Here is a 17,494-nt window from a genome sequence, read left to right as displayed (position 1 = left end):
AAAGTAAGGTAAATGTATCGAAAACGAATGGCTGCTTGCTTCGTCGTTTCGGCGAAATCTACAGATCCGACTGCAGGCCAGTGTCGAGCAGGTCGCCAAACTCCTGACCGACGCGCAGCGGCAGATTGCGGAACCAGGTGTTCAGGTAGAGCAGATACTTCGGAATCGAGGCCTCGGTGAGACCGCGCCGCTGCGCATCGATGATGGCGGCGGCAGCATCGTCCGGCTTGACCATCTTGAGCAGGTTCGGGAAGCGCGTGTACGGCCGCTTGCACAGGCCCGTATCGACCATGTACGGGTAGATAGTGGTAAACTTGATGTTCGGCTTTGCCGGGTCCGCCCGCAGCTCCTCCGACAGCGCCTCCATGATGCCACGCACGGCAAACTTGGTACCGCAGTACGGCACCAGGTACTTGAAGCCGATCATACCGGCAATCGACGACAGTACGACGATGTGACCGCGGTTCTGTTTCAGCATGTCCGGGAGCAGCGCCTGAATGAACTGTGAACAAGAAAGGAATCGATGCGGGGGTGTGAGCACACGGTAGTAGGCAAAGCGCTGCCGACGAGCGTCAATGGCAGGCCAGGCCAAGCAGGGCTAGGCGTATTCCCCATACCCAGAAGTGTGCCAGCACGTTGATGTCGAACGTTTTGCGAATTTCGTTCTCCGTCTGCTGCAGGAGCGAGTGTGTCGGCATGATGCCGGCATTATTGATCAGGATGGTGACGATGCCGACCTGCTCTTTCACCTTTTTGCAGGTGTCCAGCACCTGCTGGCGGTTGGTCACGTCGCAGCTGCAAAGTAAAAGGGGAAACCAGCGCCCATTCAGTTCAGTGCATTGTGTCGTGCGGTACGGACAGTTGGTGTGAATGGTTTTTGTGCGACGCTTACGTGAAACCGAACGCTTTGCCACCCTTCGCCTTGATGGCGGTCACCGTTTCCTGGTTGGTCTTCTCGTTGACGTCCACCGCCACGACGGTGGTGCCGAGTGTGGCGTACTGTAGTGCCAGGTTTTTGCCCATGCCGTGGCCGGCACCCGTGATCAGCACGATGTCCCCGCTGACGTCTCGGGCCGGCGGCAGCATCACCATCTCCACGATGCCCTTCACCGTGATGTAGACGGACTTCACCAGGAACACGAGCACGTCGAAGAGGATCAGCACCGCGTTGTACGCCATCACGGCCGGGTTGTTCGACGATTCCCTACGGTAGGCCGGTGATGGGATGGTGGTGGTGGTAGTAGTAGTACAAATGTGTCGATTGGTATCTGCATACTTCCTCTCCTCGCCCATACATACTTCCTTTCCCGCCACACTCCGTGGCCGCCATTCTCCTCCGTACGTGGGGGACACCAGCGAAACAAATGGACAACACAACACGGACAAGAACGAACATATCGAGCACAACCGACGCTAATCGCCACGAGGCAACACTTGAAAAAGTACGCAAGCACACGGTTAGCGCTGAGCCTACAGCACTTCAGACACACTCACAAATCGCGTATTAGCTTTAGATCATGCTGAACAGGTGAGGTGAACAATTTTTTTTTCCATTGATGCAAACAATCATCATCACACCTGGGATGCAAATAGAAAGATAGCGCCAAGAGGCTGTTGTTTGTACTTTTCGTCAGCAGGGATTCCTCAATTTCCCCGGCAAACATTCGTGGCACTCTTCGAACGCTAGGTTAACCACAATCCCGCCATAATTCCGATTGATTTGTTACCTATCGAACCAGTGGCTTTCATGCACAGTATTGTAAATGAGGGACAGAAAAAAAACCGTATCCTTTTAATGGAAAAAGTGAATTGGATTGAAATTACTTGAAGCCTTTTCTAACCGCGAAAACATAAGTTTGAAGCAAAGAACTATGTTGGATTAAACGAGAAGTGTTAAATAAGTCGTCTTTTTGTGTTAAGGACATTATCCTAATGTCTAAAGTGAATAGTAGAGCTCACTCATCGTAACGAGTGCTGCTAAGTTAATTCCAATTCAAATGTAACTTCGACGGAATTGAATGTACGAAAGCGTGACGTGGTGGAGAGATACCCCTCTGCTCGCTTTCCAATGCATATATATCTAACAAGAAGATAACACAAGTCAAGGTCCGCAACATTATCGATAACAAAAAAAAAGGTATTTCCCCTTCCCCACCCATCCGTGCTCTTGAACTTTGCCGCAACGGACACGCGTCGAGTGGAAGAGGGCAAGGTGGGGCTTAAGCAACCCAAACCACCAACACGAGATACGGGTAATCTCGAAGCGGGTATAGCAGATCATGACATTTGAAAACAACAGCCCTCCCCCCCCTGCCACTTGGTCCAAGGTACAGGTATACTCGGCTTAGGGCCGGCGCACCGGTTAGATAAATCCGATCAATCGGTTCGAAGGCACAGAATGTCGTTTAATTATGACCACGCATAAATGCTGTGTTATTAAATTTTGAACAACGAAATGAACCCCCAGGGGGGGATAGGGGTGGGGATGGGCTGGCACATCATGCAATGGGATTTGGAAGTGATAAACCGTTGTTACTAACCGTGGTCGACCGTTAATGGTTTCGAGAGTCGAAAAGCACGCTAGATTAGGGCGGTGTATGTATGCGGCTTGAACCTAGCAGGAAAATGGAACATTTACATACAGGATGAATCACTACCATTCCACGGACAGATGAGTACGATCGGCGTAGATTAGGAACGACCAGCCACTATTGTACATTGACAAATTCTAACTCGGATTACACAGCACGGCGGACGGGTGAGGGGTGGGGGAGAGATGGATGATTGACAGCCGATGAAAACCGCGCACTAACAAGTACAGAGTACAGACAGACGGGCACAAATGTACAGATAGACAGGCAAACAAACACGTACAGATAGACAGACAGATCATTACACTGTGATTCTGGTAGAACTTACTCCTGTTGAGGCATTTCTAGGGTATATGGGGAGAAGTTTCCTGTCAGCGAAACCAAGCTAAGACTACTCCGGTGTGGTCCAGCAACTGGTTGATGGTGAACGCTCTTGTGGATTGATGACGGGACACTCCGCAGAACAACCACCGTATCGGAACTGGTACAGAGCACTACTGAGCCTTAGCGAACTTAGCACGCCAGCGTTTATTGACGGAGAGGTCCCTTCTATGGTCGGTTAGGTTCTTCGATTATCGTGCGACCCTATCACTGTACCCGCGTACCACTAACACACAAACGCACGCCACACACTGGTTGACTCAGCCGTTTTCGATTAGATGGTGGGTATCGGTATACACTTGAGGCACACGCGGCGTCTTCTTATCAGCACGTCTTCGGGTAGATCCGCGCAGTTATCAAAAGTGGCGTTGCACCGGTTTACCGTTTTATGGTAGAGCACCCTGCTTTAAACGCGGGTTTAGAAACCCTCGGGCATGTAGACGTGACACTTGATCACCGCTACTGCGACTTCCAGCCCGGTGTAAAGGTCGAACGTGCAACGAACCGAGCTGCTTCTTTCAAAAAACACGTGCGATACCAAGAAGCAGGAAGCTGTTCGCGATCGAGAGCAAACCAAACAATTCAAATATTTTTGACAGCTACGACACGCCGTTCGTGCGCTCGCCAGCTGCGGTTCCACCTCTTCGTTTTTACCCCGTTCTACCAACAGCGCAACAGGGCAACAGGGATAAAAGACCAGAACCCGGTCAAACAAGATTGGTGTCCACGCCCTTATATTGATCAAGGCAGTTTGGGGGGTTTTTCCAAGCTCACCGAAAACAAAACAACCTGCGGCAAGATCTTTGCTGGACCCTTAGTAGGATAGCGGCGCCTGAGTAAGAGCCGACTAGGAGAGCCTTTGGGTTAAAAAAACAAACCGAAAAACCGTGGAGTTGCCGCGCGTGCGCGCACGTTGCTGCCTGGACCGTAGCGCTGCTCGTTCTACACTGAAGCTCGTCCGGGCGCGACGATTGTGTTTTAAATGGCCACAATCCGCAAATCTGGTGGCACCTGGGGGGTGCTGTTATGCGCAGGTTTGTTGTTGTTGTTGTTGTTGCTGCTGTCGCTGTTTCTGTTGCCTCCACTTGGTGGCTGGATCTGCTGTTCTCTGCCCGGACGACCGTTCGAGAGTGGAACCTCCCGACCGAGCCAGGGAGGAGAAATGTCCAGGCAGAGGTTAAATGCCGCAACTGACAAGAAGTTCGCGCAAGACTCTCGCGTACACGTGAAGACTATTTTCAGAATGCCCGGTACGCACCGATCCGGACAACCTTACCACCTCCCCTCAACCTCTGCTGCCTATGTTCGCCCTTCTTTCAACAACTTCCAATTATTCGTTTTTCTTCCTCTAGTACAGAGTGAATTGAGGAAGAGAAGTACCCGGGGCATGATTTACGAAAAAGGAAGAATTGCAATTATCATCGCCATCTTGAAACCCCCTCATCATCAGCTCCCTGGCCATCCGCGGGTTCCAACCGATCCATTAGACGGGTCCAAAAGGGAAAAAAATCACAGTTCACACATGAAACTCAGCACATTCAAAAGTGGAAGCGGACAAAAACAATGTTTACACCACCAAAAGCCAGGAGCAGCATGCAGGGTAGGTGGATGAGCAGCCGTTCATTTTATCTTCCCAACGATCCTGACCCCCTTGGCGAGTTGTTTAGATGTTCTGGTACTGTAGCTAAACGATAACCGGGAGTTCGCGTCACTGGCAGTCGAAGTAGACGCACATACACACATAGCGAACCTGACTGGTTCAATATTCAGCATCGCAGATGTGATAAAAAAAACGCGCTCACCACCGCCTAGCTCCGCGAAATCACAAAAATCTACTTCTTCAAGGCAAACCGGAGTTGGTAGGCGAAGGAGCAGTAAAGGAGAACGCACGTGAAGAGGGAGAGTGAGTGAGATTGCATGAGTTAAGGTAGCCGTTTGCTGTGTCTTCCACCTCCCTACTCCGCCTACAGCTGGCTGACCTTAACAACAAAGCTACATCGTTGCTCGGCTAAAGGACTTCGAAGGTCATGGGGGCGTCCAACGACGTAGCAATCCGCCTTGCAGTTGCAGGTCAACAACATTGAAATCGGACTCGAGACGCCTCGAGCTCCACCGACTGCTTGAGCCGCCGGTCCATGCGCATGGTCCAGTAGTTTAAAGCAGTGCACCGGTGTGCCTCCCCTTTTACATATCCTTTGCGCAAAGGAATTCACAGCCTACTACCCCCAGTACAAGCTCCCAGCCAATGCCAGCGCACCGGATGCTTACCTCACTTTCCACATGTGCATGCAGCTCTTGGCCTTAGAAGGTTGCTTGTAGTAAATACCGCCTACCGTGCCCTGCCGTCTACGGGGGCTCGTACGCACAAAGCGCGTCTCGATTCTGTGGCGCGGTGAAGATACCAGCAAACGACAAGAAGAACGTCCCGCTGAGGCACCGAACCATTCAGCCTCGTCTGGCCCACGAGCTGTACTTGATATTGACCTAGGGCATTTGCGTCGAATGCGAATGTGCTTTATCTCTTCACCTACCCACCAAAAACCAGTAAACAATTTGGCTTGCCTAGTTTGCTAGTCAAACCGGTTCGACGACACGCCAACCTTCAAATCCGCACATCCTTCACAGATCACCTTCGGGGACAAAAATCGGGCTGAACGGATGCTGCCGCTTTAGGCCTTTCTTAGCGCTTTGGGAATGCGTTAATAAGACTACTCGTTGACAGTGGCGTGCGTAGCGTCAGGATCCTGACCGTAAGAGCGTGACATAATCGGTCGCGATGGTAACAGATATCCAGCACCATGATACAACGAATCGGTTACAGAACAATCCAGTTCCAACTGACCACGCGCTCGAGAACAATCGAGAGATATATGCAGGGGCTTGGTACACGAAGGGTGCAACGATCAAATAATTGGCCACACGAGGGTGACGGTTGTGAACTTTCCTAGGAGGGCAACTACACACACACACCCCACAATGTTGGGTGGAGTGCAGAAGAGAACGAACGATTAATTGGAGTACCGGGGACCACGCCACGAACGCGGCGAACTTCACACACCGGTCTCGTGCCGGTTCGGTCCGGTTCTGGAAGGTACTGTTCTGCCCGTTGCTGACCTTTCGTGTGTGTGTAGACCGCTAAGAGCGCGGCACACAGAGTGTGATTAGTTAGGCGACAGCGAACCAGTGATCCCCAGGGGGCAGCAGCTCGCCTTCAACGTGTGGCGACCAATTAGCACCAGTTTTTTTTTTTTTTTTGCTGACCCCCACCGGAGGAGGGTGGGAAAATGTCAATGACAATAGCGGTGACAATGGCGACTATGACGACGAGCGCGTGGTAGAGCAACAACGGTAAACAACTAACGGCCGAAGCGAGCAGCAACCTACGAACAACGAACGCGGACCCCGAATGAGTTGACAAAATGCATGCGGAATGCTGTCCAGCAGAGTACCTCGCGATCGTGTACATCGTGATCACCTTATGGCTCCGAGTGTACGAGCACGGACTTTGTGTTTACCTTACCGGGGAGGAAATTTGGTAGTATCGGTCTCCGGTCACGCGGCGTGTTTACTTACCGTTCAATGGAGGTGCCGGTGCTGCTGCCAACTTCTTCGGTCACGGTGCGCCTCTGAGGACGCGGTGGAATGTCGGAATTAGAGTTATCGATGAACTGCCTGCGGAGGAGCGAATGTCGAAAAGCGAAAAAAGCGTGCTTTAGTTGTTGTCACGCCATACAGTAGTGCTAGGATCGTTAATTGGTTCTCGACGCCGTCCGGCGAATTGATTTCTGATGTAGTCCGCCTTCAGTTGAACAGATTATAATTGATTTTGTTTTTTTTTTGGATTGAAGTCTTCTTCCCGTGCGGTATCAAGAACGGTCCGTTGGACCGAAGTCAGACACCATGCTACCCTTGAGATGTCAATTAGGTGCAACCAAAAACACATCTTCAGCTGGTTGCCGTACGCCAAGCCAATGCGCACGCACATGGTGGTCAAAATAATCGCCACTTCCGAGCGGTCCCCCCCCCCCCCCCCCCCCCCCAGTTACCTGCTGGAATTTCGAGGGTAGCCACTCTTCGGGCGTGGAAACCAACCGTGGCCTTGGCCACACACAACCACATGAAGCACGTCGGCCGTGCCTCGGCCAAGTCAGCTGTGCGGCGGAAGTCTTCAGGTAGCTAGGTAGCGTGAGGCCGCAGTACCTCGATGCGTTCGTTAATTATGGTCCGAGCGTCGTGTGCCCGGGCTAATGAGCGCTGACCCTGAGCTGTGCGTCGTCGCGCTTGCCTGTGTACGGTTTTATTTAACGCTTTTTGACTCATTGACAAATGTTCTAAAAACCAAAAGTGCTCCTATTACTCTCGCGCTCAGGCAGAGGTTGTGTGGTGGTTGCGTGCGCCTCGGACCGATTTCACCACCTCGGTTAGGGGCCATTCTGAGGGCCAGTTGCACGGTGCTCAATCATCCTGCAACTCCATCGACATCGATACCTCCTGTGTGTGGTCGCTTACCGATTCCCGCACAACTGGTAACGTGAGAGGCTCGTGGCGACTCGAGTTCGTGTTGTTTATCGCAGCTCGATGAAGCAATGGATACACTTAAAGCGGCGGAAGTTCTACCCAACCCTACCGGTACCGGTCATCCAAGCGTTGAGAACAAATGCAAGTTACGCAAGGTGTCGCTGTAACGCTCTCTTTTGAAGCTTTCTTTTCTAGATTCCTGTTTCGCGGGCTACACTTACCTGTCGCTTCGGAACACAGATAGTGCGTTATCGATGTTATCCTCCTGGAGAATGTTCATCTTCACCCGGGATCTTGTCTAGGAGTGTTTGGCGTGTGCGTACTGTAGGCGTGTATTTGGGCGGTTAATTGCAGACAACTTGTTGGGCTTTTCTTTGGCTTTGGCGCATCCGCTTCGGTACTTTGATTCGGGGTTTGCTTCCTTTTTAGTTCTTAGCGATGAGCGTTGATTGACGCTGGTGGTATTGAGATGCACATGCAACACACCGAAACAAAACACAAAAACACTGCCAGGAGGTCGCTATCCTGGACGCGAGGACGGACTCTAGAACGTAAACAAGCGCCCACTTCTGGAAGATGCTGCGCCAGACCGGACCGGATCTTTTCGCGACGTGCCTAAGTGCGTGTTTACCCGAGACACCTGTGGTGACCGACCCCGCTGGGTGTTCCGGGAGACACACTGTTGTGGGGCTGTGGATCAACGGAACGGCGGCAACGACTTCGAACGATACAAAAACTCCTGGTGTTTTATTGCTTGTCCACACCCGGCGGCGTCTAGAATGCGACTAACTGCAGGCCGAATGTCGAGCGCCACTGGAAGAGCAGGCCGCGAATGACGCCGCCCCACCCCGGCCCGGCGCCCCGCGATTGTCCCTTCAAACAACTACCCCAACTCCTACCCCCCAGCCCCCGGCGACGGGTGGCCAAGAGGGTCGTCGTTCGTCTATCTATCGAACGAGAGCAATTTGTCCAAACAAATGTACCCATAGAATCGACGACGACCCACCGCGCCCCCCCCTACCCTGCATCCCGCACTCATCTGTCTCTCTCCCTCTACTCGAGCTCATACGCTCTCACTCTCTTCGTTGTCCACTCCTACCCTCCGACGTCGGTGTGCGGTATGTGGTGTGGTGCTACAGTTGGCGGCACAATGTCACTGTTTTGTGACGCGACCGCGTGCGTCCGACAGGTTCCTTTCCCTTCCCCCCCACCGGAGGGGAACATGAACACAAGTACGCGCGCGTTTACAAACCCAAACCCGCTGCACCTGCCGATCGCATGACCAACGTTCACCATCCCGGCGAGGCCACTTTGCAACCGGGCGGGGTCTCTCGTGTGGTGGGGTGGGAAGGTGGGGGGGGGGGGGAAGTGTATTCCAAAATATGCAGCCACCACGTGGAGGGTGGTTTCTCGTTTGCCCGCATCCAAATTCTCGACCGCACAGACTTTGCACGAAATCCGTGTATTATGGTGTAAATTGCTTCAGTTCATTTCTACCTTACCCCTTTCCCACCCCTTTCTATCCTTGTCTCTACAGTAACGATAGGTGCCACTGGGGTCAACACATCCTGGTGGCGATTGATTTTTTCTTTTCTTTTTTCATCACCTACCGCAAAGTGCGCCAGCGCCACTCATCGGCATGCCTGAGGGCGCCCAATTAACTCCTTCGGTAGTTGTTATCACCAAGCAGTTGAAAACTACCGTTGGACCAAATTAACTGTATATAGTTTTAGCATGTTTGGCTCCATTTCATCGGGGGTCCGCGACAGCCGTGCGGTAGCGCAGGTTAGAAAATCGGCTCTCACCACCTCGACGGCGTGGGTTCGAATCCCAACCGTGACCCGGATCTCCTGTACGGGAGAGGAGGGCCGACTATCCACATACACATAGGGTAAACAAAAAGTCTCGTAAGTCCTTAACGGGCAGGCATGACCAACAACAAGGTCGTTACGTCAAGAAGAAGAAGAAGAAGAAGACTAGACTGGATGGCCTGTCATCCCTATAAAGGGATTCTATATACCGTGGTACAGGTTTTTGCTAGGCTTTGCTTTTAAAATCATATAGGCGATCTCTGTTAAAATTAAATTTGAAAATACTAAACAAACCCGGTAAGACGGTTGTCGACATCAAGGGTTAAAGGTTAAGAGAGCAATGGGCACTTGCGGTGGTGTATAGAGGTGTGTGAGTAGAGACCCGGCCTCTCGTTTAACAATAGTGCACGTTTTGGAAACACAGCTTTGCTTGCGACTTGGTATTATCGTCGTTACGTTGGACTCGGGCCCGAGCATATGCGGCACGTCACATTTCGATAGTTTATAAATTTACAGGGTAATTTTACCTTTCTTGTTGACTCTCTGCTGCCGTACTTTTGAATATTGTTCATGCACGTTTGAAACCCGCTAGGACATTTCTTTCATCTTCCTCCGCAAACTCACTTGAAAGCCGTGCAAGGTTTCGATTTGTACTGTTTTCAGATGTATTCAACGGTTTTGTACAAAACATGTGTGGGTGCATCTAGTGCGCGAAGCATTGGCTAACTTTCTCGCTGCATTAAACTTGCAAACTGTGTTAAACGCCTTTACAAACGTAATAATCTTCCTAACCCCCTACGACGGAACTAGAATAAATTGACTATTTAATAATTATGTATCGCTGTCGTTTGGCGTACGGTGCTTCCTTCCCTTGTCGGTTTTTCTTTCTACACTTGACCGATCCTATTAAATTATTTCTTATTTAGTAGGCGCTTCCGAGGTTTGATCAGCTTCTGTGCTTTTCGTTGCCGGAAGCGTTTTTTCCATTCCGTTTGTCGGTCGTGGAAGTTTGCAGCAGCTGTTGGTTGGACCACCGGCCAAGGTCAAGGTGCTCGAGGACGGGTGGCCAAGGGTGACACATCCGACGGAGACGGCTTCCGGAACGAAAAGAAAAAAAAAAACACAGACACACACACACCACGTTCCAAAGCAACAGCGAATCTCCGGTAGCAAACAAGCGTCGGCTGGCACGTATGTTTCTTTTCCATTATGAGAATCGTGCCAAAGTATCCTAATAGGTGTGCCAGGGAGCCCCTGTGGAAAAACGTATAACGCAACCGTTTAATTGTGCTCTTCCACTCTCTCGGTGAGGTATACAACCAATGCATTTTCTTTTTCTTTTTTGTAATACAGTTGTTACAAAAATAATCGATAGTACGGTTTGGTTTTTATCTTTCAGTGGCGAAAGAATTTCAGAATGAGTTGAAAACAAGCTTTTTAGAAGAAGAGCATCCCGTTTTTTACAAGAATTTTGAGTGTCTGTGTATGATTTTTTTTTTCTGTGTCGAACCATAAGAAAGTACGGGAGGACTTCCAATAAATATTAATTATGCAAGGCAGTTGGGGAACGAATTCGAGAAAAAAATATACACCGTTTTCGAGCCCAGGTAAGCTTTGTTCAGCTGCTTGTGTATCACTGTACAACCGTAACTAAACATTTAACATCCAACAACTGCAACTAAACATTTAACACCGAATGTGTCAATGCACATTTATATTGCCCGAATTCGTTTCTTGTCATTTTATCGCTTTTATCTTAATGTAAATAAAAAGCACAAAGAGCTTTTTAATCTTTCAGGTGAGTTATTTACGAACATGACAGACGACAATATTGAAGAAATTCCGTCCCGAAATCCATAAAAACTTACAACGACGACTTCCAACGAAGATCGAGAATTTTTTTCACGCAGTTTGCAGTTTATCATAAAATTGTAATGTGCCTGTATGAAAAATTATGTCTATTTTTATTCTAATGGTCTTTGCAAATGAAAACAACAAAACGAAGTTAGACTTGCATCATGCGAACGTATCACCTTGGAGGTATCAAATGTTTCGTTGCGATAAAGTTTGGACCTTGCACAGATATGCAACAGCATTTTAGTTGGACATCAAATGTTTACTTACGGTTGTACAGTGATGCAGAAGCAGCTGGACGTGAAGGTAGTGAGCCATGCATATGTCCAGGTCAATGGTAAATGGCTTCAAATTTGGGAGATGAAGATAAAAGCCATATGCGTTGCTGCTTGCAAAGATTTGAGGTGTTTTTGAAGACGGTAAACAAAATGGCGGTGGACGTTCTTTTAAAACGCATGTTATGACATTCAATTGGGAAAAGAAAATACGTTTAGTCAAATCCGACTAAAGTGCTAAAACTAATGTGATGTTTGAATATGTGGGCACGGTGTAGTGTAGATGGTAGGGTGGCAGTGGAACCTACCGTTTTTTTTTTTTTTTGCAAACTGCAACTCCGCACAAGCCTGGTCCATCGCTTTCCTGGGCGGCTTCCTGTTGCGTACCTTGACCCCCTCGGGCGGCATGCAGTTGTCCTCTCAGTTCGAATCCTCCTGGCTGTTGTTGTTTTTTTCCACCCGAACGATAGCATCATCGAAGCGAACCAGAACATACAGAACACAATTAGACACAGAGACCGGATCCGGTGTTATGGTGTGGGAGGGTGTGAGCTATGTGCGAGGGATGGTGGTGGGGGATTGGACGACACCAACAGCCAGTAGTGCGTCGAAAGTAGAGCAACACATTTGCAACATCGAGCCAATGGAGAGAGCCAAAAAGCAAGAGCCGGCAGTGAGCGGTGAGGGAGGTAGGTGAGGGTGGTGAGGGGGGGGTCGGAAAAAACCTCCGGATACGTTGGGGGAGGGTGTTTTCCATTCGCATTCGCGGGGCGGACAGGGTGTGTGCAGTATCACGCTTTTCGATTGGCATCGCCCTTCGAGCAAAACCTGCTCTCGGAATACCTCAAGGTCGAGAAAACGATGTTGGTCGTGTTTTTTTGTTGTTTTCTACCATTTTCTCGACATAAGGTAAGCCAGCCAGGTGGTGCCTAACTGCTGCGCCGCTGATGACAAGCGTAGAGTAAGCGGTTTATACAGGTCGCAGTTAAAGATTTGCACTCAATTGCCTCGAAACAGACTGGGGAGTTGTATATATACAAGGGATCGTTGTTTTTGAACGAGTATGCATTTGTTGTAGGTATGAAAATGGAACTGGAGATGCGCCCACGCGACGAAAACATGAAGGAATCGTGGGAATCGCGAAAGCCCCCGCATGTATGCAACAGGTCGCACACGTGCTCTCGGCGAAGGCACAAGCCGTCAACCACAAAGGCAACCGTTAAAGGTTGCTGCCCCCCCATTGGTTTAGGTGTGTGCGAGCAGCGGAAACGGAAGCAAAGCAAAGAGACGACTGCCCGGCCGCCGGTCGGAAGAACATTTATACATGCGATATGAACAAAGCCCGAAACATCCAAGCCAAGAGTTGTACTTTGTACATGCTGTGAGTGAGAAAACCAGGAGACGGTTAATAGCGGTTGTAGTCTCTTAGTAAGAGATAGATGCCGGAGGCTAACACATTTACAGCTAGCGGAATATAACGGGGGGAGTATGCTTTACCTCAGGCTTGGCGTGGCAACGAGCCGCCCTTAGAGAAGCCACTCGCTAGGTGGCGATAAAAATGACAGCTGTTGTGTGTTTGGGGTCATTCATTCATCCATCCAACGAATGAAGCTTGCTAGCGCGAGAGTAAGAGAGTGGGATCGAGTGTGGGATGCTGTGAAATATGAACGAGACATTTACGCTTGCAACGTGGAGAGGAAGGACATCGTGGCACGGTCCGACGGTAGACACTGGCCGAAGGCCTCCAGCAGCAGCGGCTCCTCGGCGATCGCTTCCTGGTAGTCCTGGAAGGAAATCTGAGCGACGAGTGGAACGGGTTGGAACTTGAGTTGTGCAATTCCGATTTAGATTCATGGAATCTGAACGATTCTTTGCGTTTTTGAGATTCATGAATCCCAAAGATGCATCAACTGATGAAAAGTGATGAACAAAATCATAATCCACGCCAATGGAAGAATCATGAAGATTCGTGAAAGATCGATTAAAGATTCATTAAGGGTTCGGAAGATTCATTAAGGTTTGAAGATTCAAATCCCGAAAGATTCATGAATCCATCTGAATGAATCTTAGGTGATAGACTCACTCACTCAACACTAGTTGGAGCGGGTGCCTCAGAGTGCCTACCTTGCCGTCCTTATCCATGTCCAGCTTGCGGAGGGCGATCTCCACCAGGTCCTTGACGCCCTCGTCCGGGTCCTCGTCCTGCGGCTGCTTGATGAGGCAGTTGCGCAGCAGCGCGAACATCTCGTCCTTGGTGATGAAGCCGTCACTGTTGAGGTCGTACACGCGGAAGCAGAAGGCCGTCTTCTCCGCCTGCGAGCCCTTCAGGAAGGTGGACAGCCCCATCAGCCAGCCCTCGAGCCGTATCGGCAGCCCCTCGTAGCCCTTCTCCCACGCGCAGAAGATGCGCTCCATCAGCGTCTCCTCCGTCACGATGTCGAACGTGCTGTGCAGCAGCTCGCGGAACACCGACCGGTCGATGCCGTCCATCGACGAGCCGGCCTTTGCAATCACGCCCGGGTTGCTGGCGGCGAGCGCCTTCGAGTTGAGGCTCGCGTTCGCGACCAGCTTGCGGTAGATTTTGCACAACGCCTCCACCTCCACCCTGGAACGGCAACCGGCAAACGGAGTGGGGGGGAGGGGGGATGAGCGACACACTAACCTGCGACGACGCGCCATGACAGCCGAACATCGCTCCGAACAAACGATAAAAAACGGCCATCCATGTTGTAGTATATCGAATCATAAATGGTAAACAAATCAATAACAGCGAAATTTATGCACCTGGAGGCGCGTGCCTCTCCGTCGTGTTCTTCGCCACGAGTGCGAGCTGTTTGTGCAGGCCCCCCCCATCCTAACACCGCCATCGACACTAGTACACGAAACGAGCAGGCTCATGTACAACACCCTCGCGATAAATCATTCGGCGACATAAATGTTCCACGCAACAACCACGGTGTGTGTAATTGAGGCACCTTACACCCCGACCTGTTCAGAACAATTACCACGGTGATGTGGGGAAGGCTCGCGTGGAGTCTCTTACTTACTTGGAAAAGTGCGTCCGCCGCTTGTACATCTCCAGCATCTTGGGGTTCAGCTTGCCGTTGAGCTCGTCCATCCTGGCCAGGATCTTCCGGTTGTCGCGCGATATCGCGCTGCTGCTGCTCGTGCCCGTCCGGGATGCACCGGTGCGCTCCCTCGACTGCGGATCCACCGTCGCTCGCGGCAGAGCGCTGCTGTGGCTGTTGCTGCCGTTCGGTCCGCGCCCGGCCGGATCTCTCGACTGCGCCGAGGCTCTTCTGCCACTGGCCAGAAAGATGGAAACGCTTTTCATTATCATTGCCCCGCCCTTCGGGTTGCCGCCGGCGAGCGTCGCCGAAAGGAGCTTCCCCTGGCCACCGCCACCGCCGCCCTCCCGGTCCCTCGCCGCCTTCCTGCTCATCGTGCTTCCTCGTCCCGGGGTTTCCCGTTCGCCGCGGCAACTCCCAGCGTTCTCCTGTCCGTTTTCGGGCCGTTTTTTTTTCGGGGGTCGTTCCCCGTCCCCGCCACCCCACCAGTCGGCCACGCGCTGTTCGGCAATATTCGGCACCGTTAGCAACGCGCCGTCGGGTGCGCGGGTGTTTACTTTTCGTTGCGTTGGGTTGCGGGGGGGAGGAGGGGTCGGGCAGGTTGAGGACGCAGCTAAGGACGTTCGTCACTTGCCAGTATGGTGTGCCTTTTTTTTTTTTCTTTTATTGTTTACCCCGGCGACGACGGTTATTGGGCCGTTGGTGTGGTGTGGCAGCAGCACTCTGTTGAATTCCTAATGCTGTTCGGGTTGCAATACGAAGCGGTCATTATAAAGAATATCTATAACAACTACAAGTCCTTTGGTAAAATTCCACATTCTCGCATATTACCCACACAACACGAAGTCGTATAAAGTTGTATGAATTGAATCTCTTATAAGTACTACTGTGTCCAAAAAGTAAGGTGACTTTGGTACGCAAACTGTGCGCGTCCAAGGTATTGGCGGATTGTTATTTTTTAATTGTTGAAATATGTGTTTTTGACTTCTTCAGCAAATTTCATGTAAAAATATTCATCAGGATAGGAGATATGATTTTTTTTGTGGCCTACTACACGTATGACCCTCGTTGACCCGACCCTGGGCACATTTGGGGAGCAAAGAATTTGCTTAAAATTTTGTATGCGTAACTAATTTTTAGCTGCGGATTCGTTGAAATAGCTTTTGGCGATGCAGTAATGTCGAAAAAAAATGTTTACGAGGGGTTTAGTGAATTCCAAAATGGCCGCCATGGCCACAATGGCCAAAATGGCGTCATGGGACACATCATCCTCAACGATTCGTCATTCGACAAAGCGCACGTTCAAAATATTAGGGAATCAATGTTAAATTATTGTCGATTGATGATTAGAGACTTCACCGATAATATTAAATTATCGAAAGTATCAGTAAATATAATTTTAGAGGTGGTTTTGGGCCTGGAACTCGACTGGTACCAAAATCGTTGAATTTTTTTGAAAAAAGGTGTTGCGTTGAAGTGGGTGAAACAGCGCTATCCGACTAAATTGACAAGACAAAGTGCATTATTACTGTAGACGAGACTTGTAACTATGCTCCAGACTGTAAAACAATCAATCAATCGAATAAATACCGTGCCAGGAATAAGCCAGGACCAAAAAACTAGCCGAACGAGGGTCATACGTGTAGTAGGCCACAAAAAAAATCATATCTCCTATCCTGATGAATATTTTTACATGAAATTTACTGTAAAAATCAAAAACACATATAGCAACAATAAACAAATAACAATCCACCAATACCTTTGACGCGCTCAGTTCGAGCACCAAAGTCACCTTACTTTTTGGACACAGTAGTATATTTCGAATCGGAATCGCATTATGCATGGACAATGTACGAGAAAATGTATATTCTGTGTTGCATATGATGCCGATTAAGAATGGAATACGATTTTCTTTATGCATACGTATAGACGAACAATGTACGGCTAATGTACATCGTAAGTCGTATATGATGCCGACTTAGAAAATATACGACTAAACATATACATTTTGAACAATGTACGGTTAGCGCCTCCACTTTTGTCCGTATAGGCATTATTTTAGCATCATTTACGATTCAATCATATTGCATAGAAGTACGATTATTTCAAGTTGATACTCGATTTACATGCATATGTGTTGTGTGGGTACACACCTTGTATTACACTTACTTTCACAATCATTAGACTTATATCTATTTCACATTTGTTTATTTATATATTCATTTATTCATACCTTATTTTCTTTACCACGACGAATTCAAAGCAGCTTCAAATTAATTTACAAATATCAGGAACTTATAAACTATATGCTGGAACTTGCAGCTTTATCACGGTACGAACTTGTCTGATTTTGTGAGACATTTACTGTCCAACGGAACTCAGCTGATTTGGATTTTTGACTATTTGGTCAACTATGGAGAATGGTTAAAAAATCATTTGGAAGCCTTGGTCCGCTAACCATCCTGTTCTTTGGGCCAGAAGGTCGCTTCAATTGGCTTTATAGTTAAGAAACATTTGAGGAAAGATGGGCATTGTTATACAGATGCGTCGATCGAGGCCAGTTACTCAAACAAAACGGCTCGAAACTCCAACGAAACATGTGTTTGGATCGTGACCATCATGGATGTTGTAGCTTATTTGAAGCTAGATAGCGACAAGTGGTAAGGAACCTGGTACCTTATGTTTATTTTGGAGTATGTTAAAATATTTTGGGGTCCCCACACTCTGATAGAGCGCCAAGACGCTTTCTGTCAGGACTTCCAGCGTATGGAGAAGTGTATAGTGTGCAGTGTCTTCCGGAATTAAGCAACTTTATCAGAGAATATCATAAATAGTACGATTCAGAGGTTTGGATAAACCTGGCTACAGTTAATCATGCCCAAAGATCATCGGAGGAGTTGAACCGGTCAAATATAATCATTGCTAACACTCCTTATCCGTCTCCACTACAACCAATCGAGGAAAACATTACCAACTCTTAAAGGTAGGACCTATCT

General features: G+C 49.3%; 2 protein-coding genes across 2 annotated transcripts; both read right to left on the bottom strand.

The window, feature by feature from the left end:
* Nucleotides 1-58: 58 nt before the first annotated feature.
* Nucleotides 59-7,770, bottom strand: LOC131291241 (17-beta-hydroxysteroid dehydrogenase 13-like). The gene is made up of 6 exons (XM_058320425.1): nt 7,712-7,770; nt 6,578-6,644; nt 5,299-5,318; nt 893-1,204; nt 618-795; nt 59-502 (listed from the first exon to the last, which is right to left on the bottom strand). Exons 1-6 carry the CDS (start codon nt 7,768-7,770, stop codon nt 59-61), a joined length of 1,080 nt encoding a protein of 359 aa, XP_058176408.1.
* A 4,080-nt stretch (nt 7,771-11,850) lies between these two features.
* On the bottom strand, nt 11,851-14,872 carry LOC131291265 (calaxin-like). Its single transcript, XM_058320453.1, has 4 exons — nt 14,478-14,872; nt 13,555-14,035; nt 13,111-13,226; nt 11,851-11,869 (listed from the first exon to the last, which is right to left on the bottom strand). Exons 1-4 carry the CDS (start codon nt 14,870-14,872, stop codon nt 11,851-11,853), a joined length of 1,011 nt encoding a protein of 336 aa, XP_058176436.1.
* Between the last annotated feature and the right edge of the window lie 2,622 nt (nt 14,873-17,494).

This window comes from Anopheles ziemanni, chromosome X (assembly GCF_943734765.1).
Source record: "Anopheles ziemanni chromosome X, idAnoZiCoDA_A2_x.2, whole genome shotgun sequence".
In the NCBI taxonomy this organism is placed as follows: domain Eukaryota; kingdom Metazoa; phylum Arthropoda; class Insecta; order Diptera; family Culicidae; genus Anopheles; species Anopheles ziemanni.
This window is presented reverse-complemented; position numbering and strand designations above follow the sequence as displayed.